Source organism: Acomys russatus, chromosome 7, assembly GCF_903995435.1.
Source record: "Acomys russatus chromosome 7, mAcoRus1.1, whole genome shotgun sequence".
Taxonomy (NCBI): Eukaryota; Metazoa; Chordata; class Mammalia; order Rodentia; family Muridae; genus Acomys; species Acomys russatus.
In genome coordinates, this window is record NC_067143.1 from 68,224,434 (window position 1) to 68,243,891 (window position 19,458).

The 19,458-nt window shown below is 47.9% G+C and overlaps 1 protein-coding gene across 1 annotated transcript in view; it reads left to right on the forward strand.

The window, feature by feature from the left end:
• Tmc5 (transmembrane channel like 5) overlaps positions 1–19,458 on the forward strand; it is an 84,763-nt gene that overhangs the window by 43,272 nt on the left and 22,033 nt on the right. The window contains exons 5-10 of the mRNA XM_051149388.1: positions 4,898–4,985; positions 6,507–6,755; positions 11,458–11,609; positions 14,850–14,994; positions 16,420–16,575; positions 18,572–18,723. Of these exons, the coding sequence (XP_051005345.1) occupies positions 4,898–4,985; positions 6,507–6,755; positions 11,458–11,609; positions 14,850–14,994; positions 16,420–16,575; positions 18,572–18,723 (942 nt within the window). The remainder of the gene's footprint in view (positions 1–4,897; positions 4,986–6,506; positions 6,756–11,457; positions 11,610–14,849; positions 14,995–16,419; positions 16,576–18,571; positions 18,724–19,458) is intronic.

Sequence of the window (19,458 nt, forward strand, 5' to 3'; positions counted from 1 at the left end):
GGGCCTCCACTGGACCCGCTGGTACCAGCACCGCGCCACGCCCCATCGAGGCTTGCTCCTCCGTGGACACAAGACCTGGATCTGCCACGGACCTTGGAGCCCTTGTGGGTGTAATGCCCAACACAGGCAGGGCGTACAAGTAATGATGGACTTATTGGCAGAGACAGGGGTCAAGTTCTCATTTTCTGTTGTTATATTTATCTGTTCTTCTGGGTCTTTTGTTTGTTTTGTTTTTTTGAGACAAGTCTTGCGATACAACAGAGGGAGCTAGCCTCGAACTCCTGACCTCCTTGCTTCACTCCCAAAGCCTGAGGTTTAGACACTCAGGTGGCTACTGAGAAGACACAGAAGGTCCACCTGGGGTCCATTCTTCCGCCCAGGTACCTGGCTCTGGGCTGAAGCAGGATCAACTCCTGTCTAAACCCAGTGCTGCCAGTCATGGTAACTGCAGCCTCCCCATGGCTGGGCTTGGCCTTATTTCACATCTCACTGAACTCTAGTGAGTCGCTGTGACTTGAGGGATGCCCCTAGTGGCTCAGAGATGCCCAAGCACCCTGGTTTCCCCTCTCAGGCGTGTCAGAACGTGGTGGAGAGGCAGTGTTAGAACCCAGGCATGTCAGCTAGTTTTTCCTCAATGTTTCTGACAGAAGCATGCCAGAGAGGAGAGTGTAACTTGGCTCAAGGGACTCAACAGTTTATTAGAGGATGTCGGTCCAATCGTGGAGGTGAAGACAAGGTGGCCGGCATGGTTTAGAGCTGTGGAAGTGGGTGGAGCCCTACTCTGGGGCCCAGGAACAGAGGATGTGGGAGGCACCAGAGGCTGGGTTTTGTGAACTTCAAACAAAGGCTAGCCCCCCTGCGATGAATGGTCTCCAGCCATATACTTCCCTGCACCAAAGGTCCCCACAAACTTCCAGAACGCTGCTACAGCCTGGGGACCCAAAGTGTTTAAACACACACACACACAAACACACAACACACACACACACACACACACGACAAACACACACATCCCTCAGTTTCACATCCTAAACCCAGGATACAAGAGGCAAAAGACTTTTTAAAGGCCTCTAGAAGTGGATGCAGGTGGGGTCGAACTCAGGAGGAGAAATGAAGCGGGGTGCACCACATACACTCATGGGAGTCGCACTCCAAAGATATGCTGGCAGGGGCACTCGACCTACAGAAGCCGACCATCAGTGGGCTGCAATCCTCATGCAAAGGCACTGCATGGGGCAAGCCCCTTCCCAGTTTCAGTTCGTCGCAGAAGGAAGTCTGGTGAGCCGGCCTCAGGCCATAATAGAAAGCATCAGAGCATCAGCGCATGGAACTATACGCAAAAAGAGTAACATTATAAAAGGCCGAGTTTGGTTGAGAATCTATATATTTGTGAGCATATATACATATATATATGTAGTGTAACAGCAATTAAGAAAAACCCAGGCATTTTAAAGAGAAAAGGGGGAAGGGTTACATCGAAGAGGAGTTAGGAAGAATCGAGTCATGGAGAAAAATATGGAAACAGTAATATTTTTAGTTTTAAAAATAAAAATAAAGGGGCCAGGCATGGTGGCTCAATTTAATATAATTTAATCCCAGCACTTGGGAGGCAGAAGCAGCAGATCTCTGTGGGTTTGAAAGCCAGCCTGGGCTACATAGTGAACGCCAAGGATAGCCAAGGCTACATAGTGAGATTCCTGCTCAACTCCCCCTTCCACACAAAGTGTCTGTGGTCCTGGCACTATGAGGGAGAGGAAGGAGGATCAGAAGTTCAGGATCTTGCATAGTTATGTAGAGAGTTTGAGACCAACCTGAGTTATATGAGATCTTATCTAAGAAATTCTTTTAATGTATATGTTTCCATTCTAGGTATGAAGTGTACTATGTGTCAGTAATTTCTAGAAGGGAAAAGTGGACCCAACCCTGTACTAATGACCCTTCCCTCCTCTTTGCCTAGCCTATCCTGCACAGGGAGACAAAAGCTCCTCTTTAGCAGAATGAGTTGTTGCCCTTTGCAGGCTCCCCTTCCACCTCAGTGAACTCAGAGCTTCCTCTGAGGAGTCTGAGCCTGAAGAGCAGCCCACTCCTTCCCCTCAGCAAAGCATCCTGCGAGCCGTCCCACTCACTGTTAGGAGATGGTCACGGCATCTCAGGGCTTATACCTAGACCACACTCCCCAGAGGAAGAAGTGTGGACTTGTGCTTCTGCCCTTTGTGTGTAGAATGAAGAAAGCCTTTTCCAAGAAACATTTTCTAAGTCTCCTGCAAAAAGGACAAAGCCACTGGATTGGCTTAGCCTCACTGGGACCTGTCCAGTATGCCTGCAGATGGTGTTAGCAGAGGAAGCTCAGGCCTTGTGAGGGAACTGGAACTAATCAGGACTCAATTGGAGTTCACAGCTAGTTAATAGGAGGAGGCGGCTTGGAGGTTGAGGCCAGTTGGCCATGTGACTGAAAATGTGATTATGAGTTACTGGAGGAGGGAAGTTAAGAGTGCTATGGCAATTATCAGGGGAAAAGCTCTCAGATTGCCTGGAGTTCCAGAGTGAAAAGAAACCAGGCAGGGCATGCGAGTGAGAGACAAGAGGGATCTGTTGCTTTGCTCAGTGATTTTCTTTCTTTCTTTCTTTCTTTCTTTTTTTTTTTTTTTTTTTTTTTCCTGTCTTGGGAATGACAACAGTATTGGATTAGAATAGTCTAAATTTAACTTTGGTTTTGAAGCCAGTATATTAGTGACTTTTCTATTGCTATGATAAACACTGTGACCAGGGCAGCTTACAGAAGAAGGCATTTATTTGGACATACAGCTCCAGGGGGTTCAGGGTCAGTCTTAGTTAGGAAGCATGGCAGTAACTAGCAGGCATGGTGGCTGGATACCCTCACATCTTGACCTGAAAACAGGAAGCAGGAGAGCTAACTGAGGATGGTTTAAGTCTTTAAGCTCTCAAAGTCTGCCCCATAGTACACTCCCCAAGGACACACCTCCTAAGCCTCCCCAAAGAGCGCCACCAACTGGAGAATGTAGCCTTGAACTCATTATGTAGCGCAGCCTAGCTTTGAACTTGCTATGCTCTCGCTTCTGCTTCCCAGTTCTGGGATTATGAGCATATACTATCAAGTCTCACTCTAGTGTCATCTTTTAAAATGTCAAGACTGTGTTCAAGGAAAAAAAAAAAACAGAACTCTGCTCATCTTCTTCTGCAGGGCAGAACTAATCGTATCCCTGGTTCCCATGACATCTAGAGACAGAATCAAAACCATCAGAAACCAGCCAAGGACCATGCAAGAGAAGAGAGAGCTTAGGTAAGACCTTTGTTCCTACACGGGAGCCCCAGTCTACTGCATCCATCCCATCTCAAAAAGATAACTAACTGAATAATGCAGGAGACAGTTCTTCTGTAAGGAAAATCTTTACAGGATGGACATCTCCCCCTTCTGTGTGTGTGTGTGTGTGTGTGTGTGTGTGTGTGTGTGTGTGTCTATCAAGAAAGCATTTATATTATAACTTTAGCTGATCTCAAATTTAGGATCCCTTGCATCAGCCTTCAGAGCTCTCAAATAAAGGTGTATCACACCCAGGTTATTTTTGCTTTTTATTGTTAGAGTTTCTTCTGTGGCCCAGGCCAGCCTTGAACTTGCCATATTACCAAAGATTGTCTTGCACCTCTGATCCTTCTGCCTCCACTTCCTGAGTGCTGGGATCACTAGACTCATGTCCAGCCATGCGCAGCTTGCTAAGGGCTGTGGCTTGACCTGTCTCCCTGGAAGGCATGTGCACCCTGGTCGGTGACTGATTCTCTGGAGAAAAGCAAGTCTCCAGGGAAGTCTAGTTACCATTGCAGAGGCAAGGGACTCACTTGAATTAGCTTCTTCAAAGACACCAGCATGAGACGGGCAGTTTTTCTGTGCTCCTCTCTCCTAAAGTCCAGACCCCAGTCTAACCAGAGTATGCAGCAGGCAAATCCTCCAAAGTCTCCGACTTGAACATCTTTAGGTCACCAAGTGCAAGGGAAATCTGAGTACCTGACAGAAGAGTAGAGGGTTCTAAAGAGTCAGGGACAACAAATGCACCATGTGAGGCCTGGGTGGGCTGGGCGTGGGGTGGGTGGGAACTGGGAGTCTCTGAAGCGAGTGTCAGGAGTCCAGGTACCAGGCCACATGCATACTGGCTTTGTCTTGACAAACCTACTGCATTACTCTTCTACTGGAGTGCACCACAACAGAGGCTACTCATGGAAGAGTGTGTTTGGGGTCATGGTCCTGTAGGGTTAGGGTCCATCTTGGCAGAGGTGGCTGGAGCAGTAGCTGACAGCTCATATTTTGAACCACAAGTAATCAGGGAGAGCCAGCTGGCAATGGCCTGAGTCTTGAAACTTGGAGACCACCCACAATGGTGTACTTCCTTCAACAAGACCACACTTCTCAAGGCTTGCAGCTAACCGGGAACCAAATGTTCAAGTGTCCTCCAAACTCTGGAGAATATCTCCCCGGAAAGTTTAAGAGAGGCACGTGGGAACACTCTACAGAGCCTGAAAGCTAACTGCAAATTTCAAACCACTTTAAATTTAAAAATTTTGCTAAAAGCGAACAAGCAAACAAACAGAAAAGAAAAACAGGAAGCAAACAAAAAGAAAAAAGAAAAAAGGAAAGGTCAGTTGAAGAATGGTGCCATGCAAGCAGGAGAGGTCAACTTCCATCACCAGAGCCCCTGTAAAAGCTGACTCAATGGCCTTTTGTAATTCCAGTGCTAGAGCCCTGGAGACCCAGGACTAAGTGATTCTGTTTTGGCCACTTGAGAGGGTGGGACTACAAGCTGGGGTCTCCACATCTAGGAGTGGATAGTTTTAACAGAAATGAACTACGTCAGTGTCTTTTATTTTCTCCTCCTGTTTGCCACAGAAAAATAGTTGACCAAGAAAAGAGTAAACAGTCCCATGGCAGCCTTGAGGCCAACTGCTGTGCTCAGTGTCTGAGCTCACTTTCCATGGTAAGTCAACTTGTTTGTTTGTTTGTTTGTTTTTCAAGACAGAGTCTCTCTGTGTAGCCTTGGCTGTCCTGGACTCACTTTGTAGACCAGGCTGGTTTCGAACTCATAGCAATTCGCCTGCCTCTGCCTCCCAAGTGCTGGGATTAAAGGCATGTGCTACCACGCCCAGCCAGTAAATAAACTTTTGAAAACATGTTCCCATGCCTTTAATCCCAGTACTCAGGAGGCAGAGGCAGGTAGGTGTCTGAGCTGGAGGCACTTATTTGGCTTATACTTCTGAGATCACAGTCCATGGGGTGGGGACTCCAGGGCAGGTACTCAAGGCAGGACCTGGAGGCAGGAACTCAAGGCAGGAAGGACCTGGAGGCAGGAACTCAAGGCAGGACCTGGAGGCAGGCACTCAAGGCAGGACCTGGAGGCAGGAACTCAAAGCAGGACCTGGAGGAAGGCACTCAAGGCAGGACTTGGAGGCAGGAACTCAAGGCAGGACCTGGAGGAAGGCACTCAAGGCAGGACCTGGAAGAAGGCACTCAAGACAGGACCTGTAGGCAGGAACTCAAGGCAGGACCTGGAGGAAGGCACTCAAGGCAGGATCTGGAGGCAGGCACTCAAGGCAGGACCTGGAGGCAGGAACTCAAGGCAGGACCTGGAGGAAGGCACTCAAGGCAGGACCTGGAGGCAGGAACTCAAGGCAGAACCTGGAGACAGGAACTCAAGGCAGGACCTGGAGACAGGCACTCAAGGCAAGACCTGGAGGCAGGAACTGAAGCAGAAACTGTGGGGGAACACCGCTTACTAGTTTGCTTCTCATGGATTGCTCAGCCTGCTTTCTTACACATCCCAGGAGTGACACAGCCCACAGTAAGCTTCCCTGCTCTCTTCAATTATTGAGAAAAGTGCCCCCACAGAATTGGCTGCAGACAGTTGATGGAGTTGGTTCCTCAGTTGAGGTCTTCACTTCCTAGATAAATCTCGGTTTGTGTCAGGTTGACAAAAACCGACCAACTGGCACACATACCTGGAAGGGAGTAGCTGCATGATTCCCCAGTTTTGTATTTATTATTTTTCTGGAGCTCATCCAAGTGGGTAAACTGATTTGTATCTCACTGTAAATGGGATTAGCTCAGCAAGGTCAAAGGTCAAGGGTCAAAGGTCAGGGATGGAGGGAAGGGGAGTTCAACAAGAGTGTGACCGCAGTGAGATCAAGGGTCAGGGGAAGGAGCGAAGCAGAGCTAGCCCTCAGACTGTACAGGCTAACATAGGTGTGGGAGTAAAACGGTGGGAACTGCAAGGTAAGATGTGTGTGCCAGTTTGGCCATTGGAAGCACAACCTGGGAAGGTGATAGGAGGTGCACCTGAGAGGGTCATTGTGAACATGAAGGAAGCCACCTTTGTCAGTGTGCCTCGAAGCTCCTGGCCGGGAATAGGGCCCCTGTAGCAGGAGTGTTTGGCTATCACAACACCCACTCAGGAGCCACTTGTTTAGTGAGAATCAAGATTCTTCTTTGCCTCCCACCCCAGGCCTGCCGCAGAGCCAAGGGCAGCCTCTCAGAGCTCCTCAGTTCCATCAGCTTGTGGCAGAAGAGATTCAAGGTCATCGGAGGCAAGTTTGGAACCAGCGTCCTGTCCTATTTCAGCTTCCTGAGGTGGCTTTTGAAGTTTAACATCTTCCTGTTCATCATGAACTTCAGCTTCATCGTCATCCCACAGTTCACTGTGGGCGAGAGGAACACCCTCCAGTTCACTGGCGTGGAGCTCTTCACCGGGTCGGTAAGTTCTCTGCTCTTGACCTACGTTCACCAGGGTGGAATCCCAGGGCACGCCTCACACTTCCTCAGACCTCTCATTCTGCCTGAGGGAGAAGTGGCTGGCTCTCCCTCAAGCACTGAGTGCACGGCATTGCGGGGTGGGCTGTTGGAACATCCAGAGGTCAGGAACCAGGGTCGCAGGTGATTTTACCACACCTCACTTCTTTGCGCACTTGAACCAGCTATGAATGAACTAGGCATTCCACCTTTTGTTTCTTATGGAAGGTAAGTGTTCCTTACAGGCTACCTGGTGTGTGTTTCTTTCCCTTCAACATTACACACATGGACACGGATGTTCTTCTCTTCTCTTTTCTTTATTTTTTTTGTAATATTTTACTAATTTATTCATGTTACATCTCAATTGTTATCCCATCCCTTGTATCCTCCCATTCCTCCCTCCCTCCCACTTTCCCCTTACTCCCCTCCCCTATGACTGTGACTGAGGGGACCTCCTCCCCCTGTATATGCTCATAGGGTATCAAGTCTCTTCTTGGTAGCCTGCTAGCCTTCCTCTGAGTGCCACCAGGCCTCCCATCCAGGTATAATCTTCTATTTTCTTTATATAATCAATCCTCTTCTGGAAATTTTCCACTGCAGAAGAAAATGAAGGAAATCCATGTTCCCTTTCTTCTTTTGTCTAATTCTCAAAGCTGGGGTGTATCCCTTAAAGTATTTTTAACATTTTTATTTGTGTCTATATGTGTCTGTGTGAGTGTATGTTCGCATGTGTGTGGGTACTTGTAGAGACCAGAAGAAAACCTCAGGTCTCCTGGAGCTGGAGTTACAGGTGGTTGTGATCTGCCCGACCTGGGTGCCGGGAACTGAACTCAGGCTCGCTGAAAAATAGCCAATGATCCTAACTGCTGCACCACCTCTCTGTCCCCGGATAGTTATCCTTAATTCTGCCAAATACAATAATGGAGGTGTGATCCTAGGAATGGATTCTTAGTTTTCAGACCTTAAATAACCCGATGTCTGAAAATGTTTTCTTCCTTTGATTCTTCTCCAGTCAAAACACACACACACACACATACACACACACACACACACACACACACACACACCACACACAGAGGCATGTAAAAAGCACTCTTAGTTCATAGAGACACAAAGGCAGGTTCCTTGGGGTGTAGTTTTAGCAGCTGTGCTCTAAAGAATCTCAAGAGCAGAAACCTCTTCAGTGCCAGCTCACAGGGTAGAGGTTCGTTGCTCCAATAGGCAGCTGGGTTGGTATGCTCTAACTGATGCTAAGAAGAGCAGGATTTATAAAACTGTCCAAGACGCACGGTAAAGACAAAAAAAAAAAAAAAAAAAAAAAAAAAAAAAAAAGCAAAAGATATTAAAGTATAACCCCTAGCCCTATTTATTTGTAAACGTTTTATGTATTCGTTTTTTATCATGCAGGGAAGCCAAACCTCAGACTTTGCACATTCCAGGCAAGCTCTATGCAGACCAGCAATCCCATCCAGCCCCACTTTATTTCTAAGAATCATTTCCCCTGTGTTTATGGCTTGTTTGTTTACCTAGTATCTATCATTTATCTACCTATTCATCAGTTGCTGGGTGGATGTTTATATGGGAAGAAAAAATTAGTTTACCAAAATACATCATTTCCCCCTTACTACAAAAACCACTGCCAGCGGCTGTGCCCGCACCGATGGCGTCCTGCCTTCAGGAGCTGGCTTCCTTGTGAGCGCTCTGTCAGGCTGGCATGCTGAGTAGACAGCAGAGGGTGAAGATGGCTGACCACCTGGCTTCTAGGGCGCTTGCCTTGATCCCCAAGTCCAGGTGCTCACAGCGGGGGCTCCTCAATTGCAAAACCAGCTTGGGTTGAAATTCTCTCCAACTCTAGAAAACTTATTTCTGAACTATCTAGGTCTCTTTTCCAGGAAACTAGAATCCACCCTCCACTGCCACAGGTGCAAAATGTGTTTTAAAATTTGTATCTGGGCCTGAGGTGGGGGTGGGGGTGACTCAGTAGGTAAGAACCCTTGCTGCACACACAGGATCTGAGTTAAGATCCCCAGCACCCCACAGACAAAGGCAGATATGGCTTTGAGCACTGTGGTGGGCAGAGGGAGGGGTGCTATCTGACACTCAGCTTAGCCCCAAACCAGCAAGCTCCAGGTTCAGTGGGAGTCCCTGTCTCCAGGGAATAACATGGAGATTCATAGAACAAAACACTTGTTTCTCCTCTCGTCTACAGCACACTCATGCACTCACACCAAACGTGAACTCACACACGTATGCACACACACACACACAGGCATGCATGCACGCACACATTCACAAACAATACATTGTAGGAATTGTGTGTATAAGCATGTAAGCAGTGTGTGTATAAGCATGTAAGCAGTGTGTGTATAAGCATGTAAGCAGTGTGTGTATAAGCGTGTAAGCAGTGTGTGTATAAGCATGTAAGCAGTGTGTGTATAAGCATGTAAGCAGTGTGTATATAAGCATGTAAACAGTGTGTGTATAAGCATGTAAACAGTGTGTGTATAAGCATGTAAGCAGTGTGTGTATAAGCGTGTAAGCAGTGTGTGTATAAGCAGGTAAGCAGTGTGTGTATAAGCATGTAAGCAGTGTGTGCATAAGCATGTAAGCAGTGTGTATATAAGCATGTAAGCAGTGTGTGTATAAGCATGTAAGCAGTGTGTGTATAAGCATGTAAGCAGTGATGTATAAGCAGTAAGCAGTGTGTGTATAAGCATGTAAGCAGTGGTGTATAAGCATGTAAGCAGTGAGTGTATAAGCAGTAAGCAGTGTGTGTATAAGCATGTAAGCAGTGTGTGTATAAGCATGTAAGCAGTGAGTGTATAAGCATGTAAGCAGTGTGTGTATAAGCATGTAAGCAGTGAGTGTATAAGCATGTAAGCAGTGTGTGTATAAGCATGTAAGCAGTGTGTGTATAAGCATGTAAGCAGTGAGTGTATAAGCAGGTAAGCAGTGTGTGTATAAGCACGTAAGCAGTGCGTGTATAAGCATGTAAGCAGTGTGTGTATAAGCACGTAAGCAGTGAGTGTATAAGCAGGTAAGCAGTGTGTGTATAAGCATGTAAGCAGTGTGTGTATAAGCAGGTAAGCAGTGTGTGTATAAGCATGTAAGCAGTGTGTGTATAAGCATGTAAGCAGTGTGTGCATAAGCATGTAAGCAGTGTGTATATAAGCATGTAAGCAGTGTGTGTATAAGCATGTAAGCAGTGTGTGTATAAGCATGTAAGCAGTGAGTGTATAAGCAGGTAAGCAGTGTGTGTATAAGCAGGTAAGCAGTGTGTGTATAAGCAGAGTGTGTGTATAAGCATGTAAGCAGTGAGTGTATAAGCAGGTAAGCAGTGTGTGTATAAGCTGTAAGCAGTGTGTGTATAAGCATGTAAGCAGTGAGTGTATAGCAGGTAAGCAGTGTGTGTATAAGCATGTAAGCAGTGTGTGTATAAGCATGTAAGCAGTGAGTGTATAAGCAGGTAAGCAGTGTGTGTATAAGCATGTAAGCAGTGTGTGTATAAGCATGTAAGCAGTGAGTGTATAAGCATGTAAGCAGTGTGTGTATAAGCATGTAAGCAGTGAGTGTATAAGCATGTAAGCAGTGTGTGTATAAGCATGTAAGCAGTGTGTGTATAAGCATGTAAGCAGTGAGTGTATAAGCAGGTAAGCAGTGTGTGTATAAGCACGTAAGCAGTGCGTGTATAAGCATGTAAGCAGTGTGTGTATAAGCGTAAGCAGTGAGTGTATAAGCAGGTAAGCAGTGTGTGTATAAGCATGTAAGCAGTGTGTATAAGCAGTAAGCAGTGTGTATAAGCATGTAAGCAGTGTGTGTATAATCATGTAAGCAGTGTGTGTATAAGCATGTAAGCAGTGTGTGTATAAGCATGTAAGCAGTGTGTGTATAAGCAGGTAAGTAGTGTGTGTATAAGCAGGTAAGCAGTGTGTGTATAAGCATGTAAGCAGTGTGTGTATAAGCATGTAAGCAGTGTGTGTATAAGCATGTAAACAGTGTGTGTATAAGCATGTAAGCAGTGTGTGTATAAGCATGTAAGCAGTGTGTGTATAAGCATGTAAGCAGTGTATAAGCATGTAAGCAGTGTGTGTATAAGCATGTAAGCAGTGCGTGTATAAGCATGTAAGCAGTGTGTGTATAAGCATGTAAGCAGTGCGTGTATAAGCATGTAAGCAGTGTGTGTATAAGCATGTAAGCAGTGAGTGTATAAGCATGTAAGCAGTGAGTGTATAAGCATGTAAGCAGTGTGTGTATAAGCATGTAAGCAGTGTGTGTATAAGCATGTAAACAGTGCGTGTATAAGCATGTAAGCAGTGTGTGTATAAGCATGTAAGCAGTGTGAGTATAAGCATGTGAGCAGTCCTGGTCCTTGTCATTATTCCCTAATCCACGTACTGTAACACCCATGTACAGAACACTGATGCAGTATTAGGTGGGTCATCTAAAGATGGTTTAGGACCCAGGAGGGTGGGCACAGGTCCCTCGCGGACACTGGGCCCCTGCATGCCATGCAGTGGGTGGTATCCTCCCTGCCCCAGGGCTAATCTCCTTGGATGCCAAGAAGTATCCGTGAATGTCTGAAAAACTGCATACGGGGGACCTGAAGAACAGCCATTCGCCTTTCCCAAGCAAGCGCTTAACTTGGGTCCCTTTGCTGTTCCTGTCAGGGTTATTTTAGGGACACGGTGATGTACTATGGCTTTTACACCAACTCTACAATCCAGCACGGGACAGGTAGAGCATCCTACGACATGCAGCTGGCCTACATCTTCACAATCGGAGCCTGCCTGGTCACCTGCTTCTTCAGTCTCCTCTTCAGGTATAGATTCTAAAGCTTATCTTATTTGCATGTGTGCACATGTGTGCATTTGTATGTGTTCTTGTGTACACATTTGTGGGGGTCAGAAGGCAACCTTGGGGTGTTGATCCTCAAGTGCTTTCTACCCTCCTACCTTATTTTTGTTTTGTTTTAATAGGGTCTCTCTCTAGCTTGGAACTCACCAGGCAGGCTTAGCTGGATAGCTAATGAACTCCCAGGCTCCATGTGTTCCTGCTTCCCCAGGCAATCTCCTGGGTGCCGGGATTATAGGTGTCTGCCACCATATGCAGGTTACTCTTTATGGGTTCCGGGAATCAAACCTATCCTTTCTCTTAGTTGACAATACCTTACCAACTGAGCTGTCTCCCCAGCCCTAGGGCTCATCTTACATTTAGGCAAACTCCAAGAAACTCCAGCAGTAACCCAGAAAGCTGGGTACAGTGGTGCACACCCATCATCCTAGCATTTGGGATGTCCAGGAAGGAGGATTTTGAGTTTAGGGCTAGCCTGGGAAGTGGGCACTGGGTCGGCCTCTGTATCTCTTTGTAGAGAGAACCCTGCCATGGATGACTAAGGCAACAGAAATCTGTCTTCTCACTGGTTTGGAAGCCAGGAGTCTAGGCGAGCTGATAGCAAGGTTGGTCTCTCCTTGGCATAGGGAAGGTCATTGCTGTAGGCTGGATCTAGGATGTGAGAGGTGGGGTCTCATGGGAGATCTTCAGGTCACTGAATGCTTGCCCTCAAAGGGGGTTGTCGGGAAACCCTGACCAATTCTGCTCTGGCTTTCCCACTTCCTGGCCATGAGTGGAGCAGATTTGCTTAGGACCTTCCTGCCGGTCAGGATGCGTCATTATGAGTCCCGAGCCACAAGGAGAACTAGACTTTGACAGATGCCTCTAAATCTGTGAACCAAAGCAAACTCCTCTGCGGAAGCTGATGGTCTTAGGTGTACGTGTTACTGTGACGGAAAGCTGGCTAGGGCGCCACCTTCTCCCGGTCTTCCCTGTGACTTCCGCTGTGTCTGCCTGGTTCTAAATATCTTTCTCCTGTCCACCCACCTTCTTCCTCCTGTCTTTTTCTCTCCCTCCTCCTCCTCCTCCACTTCCTATTCTTCCTCTTCCTCTTCCTTCTCCCATGTCCTGTTGCAGTTCAGGAGAGGAGCTGCCCCCCAAGCCTAATTTCCTCTAGTAAAAATGGCAACCTCTTTGATGAGGAGCCACCCAGAAATCTTCATTTTATTCTAAATACCCATCTTTTTAAAAGGCCCTGTCCCCGAATACAGCCATCTGCTGATGTTACCCAGGCTTCCTGCTTTCACATCTGGATTTGGGAGACTCATAATTCATCTCATGTAGGCACCTGCTAGCTTCATTGTTCAAAGGGAAATAAAAGAATGGGATTTCACTGAAACTTAACCACACTCAGTGGTGATGCATTGTGGGAGGAAAGCACTTGTTTCATTCCATATCGAGACACCCCATTATCTCACAACAGAGGCTCATGAGGCCCATTTCCTAACTCCTAGAAGCCATGGGCATGTCATTTGTATGTGGTGTTCCTCTCTCACTGTGACAAAACCGTTGCCATTCACAACTCAAGGGTCACTCGGATCCGTAGTGCCTGGGCCAAGGTGAGGCAGAACCATTGGTAGATGAACAAAGCTGCTTACCTCTCATTAGCCAGGAGCCAGAGCATCTCTGCACTGGCCAGCCTCCTGCTTCCATTTTGGTCTCATCTGGGTCAACTACCATGTTCCCACTTTCTTGGTGGCCCTGTCCCCTTCAGTTAATCATCTCTGGAAGCACCCTCATCGCCACCCCGAAGTGTGATTTAGTGATACAGGCGCCCCTTGATCACGCTGTCAAAGATCAATAATTGCACAAGGCAAAGGGGCTCTCTGGCCAGGAAGGTAGACACGCCTGCAGTTCTGCAGGAAACCTTTGCAAGTTTGAGGCCAACCTGGCCTACGTAGTAAGTTCCAAGCTAGCATGGGCTATAGAAGGACACTTGTCTCAAAAACATGGACTCTACAAATGTGATTAAAGATCTTAAAAAGTGGGGAGGGATGTCTAGGATTATTCAAGTGGGTCCAGTAGAATCGCAGGGACCCTGAGAGAGGGAGGAGTGGGGTCAGAGGTCAGAGAGAGGGGAGAGGTCAGAGGGAGAGAAGGAACCTGCTATCTGCTGGTATTGAAAGTGGAGGAGGGGCTGCAAGCGAAGGAAGAAGGGAAGCCTCTGGGAACTAAAGAAGGCAGGGGAACGGGGTCAGTTCTAGATCCTTCAGAAGGAGGCTAACTTGTGACATCCTGCCATCAGTCTACAACATCCATTTCCTGACTGTGTGTGCATGTGTGTGCGTGCATATCTGTGTGTGCATGTGTGCATATGTGTGCATATGTGTGTGAGCATGTGCATCTATGTGTGCGTGCGAGAGCATGTGCACACCAGAAGACAACCGTGGGTCTCTTCTTAGATGTTATCCGTCTCCTTTGAGACAGGCTTCCCATCAGCCTGGGGCTCGCTGATTCGCTAGGCTGGCTGGCCGGTGAGGTTCAGGAACAGTCCTGTCTCTGTCTCCTCAGAGCTGGGATTATGAGCGCATATTACCACAATTTTTACATTGGCTCTGGGGATCCAAACTCAGGTCCTCACATTTGCAAAGGAGCCATTTTTACTGAGTGAACCAAACATGTCTCCAGCCCCTTCTATAGCTCTGACCCCAGAAATGTAAGACCGTGACCCTGTTGTATGGTAAGCAATAGTTGGTGGTCTTTTGTTGTAGCAACATGGACAGAACCCATTAGCATCTCTGTGAGGTACTGTTGCTATCCCCATGGCACAGATGTGGAAACTGAGGCTCAGAGCACTTAATGGGGCACAGACCCTTCTGTTGGCAGAATGCAGGCTTACAAGCTACACCTGTCTGTTCCTGCTGGTAATTCCTCTTTCTCTGAGAGAAGAGTCTGGAGTGCCCATGTTGCCCTCTATTATCAGTGAGTGATGTGCCTGGTCCCAGCATGCCTCAGCACCTCCATAATAATGTTTGAGCCTACGCCTTTAATCCCAGCACTCGGGAGGCAGAGGCAGGTGGATCGCTGTGAGTTCAAGGCCAGCCTGGTCTATAAAGTGAGTCTAGGACAGCCAGGGCTACACAGAAAGACCCTGTCTCAAAAAACCAAAAACAAACAAACAAAAACCCACCATATACCACTTGGACGTTTTGGTTTCTATCTTCCCCAGCATGGCCAAGTACTTCCGGAACAACTTCATCAACCCCCACATATACTCCAGAGGGATCGCTAAGCTCGTCTTTTGCTGGGACTTCACTGTCACCCATGAAAAAGCTGTAAAGCTGAAACAGAAGAACCTGAGCACCGAGATCAGGGTAAGGCCCAGACTGCAGAGTCCTCCCTGCTGCCGGGCTTCTCCCTTCCCACAGGGCTTCTCCCTCCCCCCGCCCCTCCCCCTGCAGCTGGGCTTCTCCCTTCCCACTGGGCTTCTCCCTCCCCTGTGTATCTATAGCTTTTCCCCTCCATGCTCCTATTTTCCATCTCCCTTTGTCTTTCCTTTTGAGATCAGGTTTTAGCCAGGGCTGCAGCGGCTGAATCCCACATCCACCTCTTCTTCTTCTTCTTCTTCTTCTTCTTCTTCTTCTTCTTCTTCTTCTTCTTCTTTAATTTATTATGTATACAGTGTACATTAGATCACATTATAGACGGTTGTGAGCCACCATGTGGTTGCTGGGAATTGAACTCAGGACCTCTGGAAGCGCAGACAGGGCTCTTAACCGCTGAGCCACCGCTCCAGCCCCCTGCCCCCACCCCTACATCTACTTCTTGAGCTCACACTTCCACATTAAAAATTCTACCTGAGAGCAGCCATTTTCCATCCTCGGGGAGGAGCTAACTATGGAAGACCTTTCCCAGTTTCTACAATTAGGGTAAAGGTTCAGTGGTGTCTAGTGAGTGGAGGTTTGGGATGCCATGAGCACCCCACATACAAGGAAAGGACAGTCTTCACTCCAAATGCAAAGGCTGAGCTGCCCTGGTCTACAGAGGCAAGCTTATTTTTTTTTAAAAAGAACAAAGCAGCCAGGTGTGGTGGCCTATGCCTTTACCCCCAGCATTTGAGAAGCAGAAGTTGGAATTCCAGGCCAGTCTGATCTACAAAATAGTGAGTTCCAGGTCAGCCAAGGCTACAAAGTGAAACCTTGTTTAAAAACAAAAACAAAAACAATACAACAATGAAGCCCACCCCAAAACAAAAATAAATAAAAAAGAGAGCAATAATTAGAAATGATCAATAAATGGGCTTCGACAACAGCCCTCACTTCTTCCCCCATGTGGTATTCTGCCTTGCTCATCAGGAAAAGGCTCCTGTTGAAGTGTTTTATTTGGTGTATGCCTGCCACCCTGGGGAGGCAGAGCCTGGAGGATGGGTGGTGTATTTAAGGGCAGGCTAGGCTACATAGCGCTTCCTTGTCTTCCCCAAGCACAAAGATAAAAGAGAAAGGAAGGCAAGAAGGGAGTGATGGAGGGAGCTGAGGGGAGGAAGAACAGAGGGAGGAAGCAACGACGAAAGCACACCGTGATCTCAGCCCTATTGATCTCTCTCTGTGCTCCTCTAAGATGGAAATGGACTTTGAAGTCCTGGGCTTCTCTGCCATCTTGAGGCTCTCCCTTGGTCTCCCATGACCCACCTTGACTGTCTCCAACTCCTGTGTGGTTTGGGCTGGCCCTACATTCCTGAGGATCTCCGCAGACAAGTAGGGAGAGGCCAGTGGGACCATTTGACTGTCTGGTGCTTGCAGGAGAATCTGTCAGAGATCCGCCAGGAGAACGACGGGCTCACACTTAACCAGAAGCTGACCCGCTTTTCTGCCCACATAGCCGCCTGGCTCGTCTCTACAGGAGTGGCTGCAGCCTGCTGTGCAGCTGTATACTACCTGGCTGAGTATAACTCTGAGGTAAGCCTAAGAGTCAGAGCAGAGAGAGCTGGGAAGGACTGGGCTGCTGCTGGGCAGATGCAGAGCAGAGGCCTCCAGCTGGACCCTGTGACCAGCAGCCGCCACGCCCATAGAGGCTTGCTCCTCCCGTGGCCACAGACCTGGATCTGCACCTTGGAGTCCTTGTGGGTGTAATGCCCAACACAGGGCAGGGCGTACAAGTAATGATGGGACTTTGGCAGAGAGCAGGGGTCAAGTTCTCAATTTTCTGTTTGTTTATTATTTATCTTTTCTGTCTGGGTTTTTTGTTTGTTTGTTTTTGAGACAAAGTCTTGCTATACAACAGAGGCTAGCCTCGAACTCCTGATCCTCCTGCTTCAGCCTCCCAAGCGCTGAGGTTATAGACACTCAGGTGGCTACTGAGAGACACAGAAGTCTTGGGGTCATTCTTCCAGCCCAGGTACCTGCTCTGGGCTGAGCAGGATCAACTCCTGGCATAAACCCAGTGGCTGCCAGTCACTGGTAACTGCAGCCTCCCATGGCTGGGCTTGGCCTTATTTCATCTCACTGAACTCTAGTGAGTCTCTGTGACTTGAGGGATGCCCCTGTGGCTCAGAGATGCCAAGCACCCTGGTTCCCTCTCAGCTGTCAGAACGTGGTGGAGAGGCAGTGTTAGAACCCAGGCATGTCAGCTAGTTTTCTCAATGTTCTGACAGAAGCAGTGCCAGAGAGGAAGAGTGTAACTTGGCTCACAGTTTTAGAGGATGTCGGTCCATCTTGGAGGTGAAGACAAGGTGGCCGGGCATGGTTAGAGCTGGTGGAAGTGGGTGAGCCCTCTCTGTGGGTCAGGAAGCAGAGGATGTGGGAGGCACCAGAGGCTGGGTTTTGAACTTCAAAGGCTAGCCCCCTGCGATGAATTTTCTCCAGCCATATACTTCCTGCCCCAAGGTCCCACAACCTTCCAGAACGCTGCTACTAGCTGGGGACCAAGTGTTTAAACACACACACACACACACACACACACACACACACACACACACACACACACACACATCCCTCTAGTTTCACATCCTACCCAGGATACAAGAGTTCCAAAGACTTTTAAGGCCTCTAGAAGTGGATGCAGGTGGGGTCGGACCTCAGGAGGAGAATGAAGCGTGGTGCACCACATACACTCATGGGAGTCACTCCAAGAGATATGCTGGCAGGGGCACTCTACCTACATAATGCCGACCATCAGTGGGCTGCATCCTCATGCAAAGGCACTGCATGGGCAAGCCCCTTCCCAGTTCAGTTCTTCGCAGAAAGGAAGTCTGGTGAGCCTGCCTCAGGCTATATAAGAGCATCAGAGCAGTCAGCCATGGAATCATATACGCAAAAGTAACATTATAAGGCCCGAGTTGGTTGAATCTATATATTTGTGAGCATATATACATATAATATATGTGTGTAACAGCAATTAAAGAAAAAACCCATTCATTTAAAGAGAAAAGGGGGAAGGGTATACATAGAAGAGGAGTGAGGAAGAAGAGAGAGAAGGGAGAAAATAATGAAAGTATATTTTAGTTTAAAAAATAAAATAAGGGGCCAGGCATGGTGGCATACAACTTTAATCCCAGCACTTGGGAGGCAGAAGCAAGCAGATCTCTGTGGGTTTGAAGCCAGCCTGGCTACAGTAGTGAACTCCAAGGATAGCCAAGGCTACATAGTGAGATTCTGTCTCAACTCCCCCTCCACACACACAAGTAATAAATATGATTTAGGCAATTCCCCCATTGAAGTTCCCCACTGGCACTTGACTCTAGGTTGTATCAAGTTGACAAGAAAAACTAAGCCACGCTCTGCTGTGGTCTAGTGCTTCCTTGTTGGGTGACTCTAGGAAGACATATTTACCTCTCTGAGACTCAGTATGTCTCAGAGGAACTGTGCGATGGGTTCTCTACTTCAGAGCCCCTGAGTGTGTGCAGAGGGTCCACAGCTCCGTAGACCTCTCAGGCTCATCCCTCCAACCCTGCAGTTCTTGAAGACGCACAGGAACCCTGGGGCGGTGCTGTTACTGCCTTTCGTTGTGTCCTGCATCAACCTGGCTGTGCCTCGCTTCTACTCCATGTTCCGCCTGCTGGAGAGGTACGAGACACCAAGACAGGAAGTCTACGTCCTCCTGATCCGGTAGGTGTGTTGTTGTGTCTGCTTTTAGCTCTTTCCTGGAGCTTGAAGGAGTTCCATTCAAACGGCAAAGTTCTGCTCCTGAAGAAAGGCATTCTAGGAATGAAGCATCTGTCATATGATGGGTTGACAGCTGTCTTTTTGTTTTGTTTGATTTGGTTTGGTTTTTCAAAACAGGGTTTCTCTTGTAGCCCTGGCTGTCCTGGACTCAATTTGTAAAACAGGCTGGCCTCAAACTCACAGAGATCCCCCTGCCTCTGCCTCCTGAGGGCTGGATTAAAGGTCCCACCATGCCTGGTAAAAACTTACTTTATTTTTAGTTATATGTCTATGTGTATACATTATATACGTATATACGCACACACACACACACACACACACACACACACACACACACACACACACACGCCTGTGTGTCTGTGAACATGAGTGAACTGAGGCCATGCGGGGTGACTGTGGAGCTGGAATTGCACTTGACTGTGAGTCACCCTACATGAGAGCTGAGAACTGACTCAAGTCCTCTACAAGAACAGTCAGTGCCTGCTCTTAGCCACTAAGCCATCCCTCCAGCCTGACAGCTGCCTTAGTTAGAGCTCCTATGGCTGTGATGAAGCATCATGGTCAAAAGCAAGTTGGGAGAAAAGGGTTTATTTGGGCTGCACTTTCTCATCATTGTTCATCACTCAAGGAGGACAGGACAGGAAACTCAAACAAGGCAGGAACCTGGAGGCAGGAGCT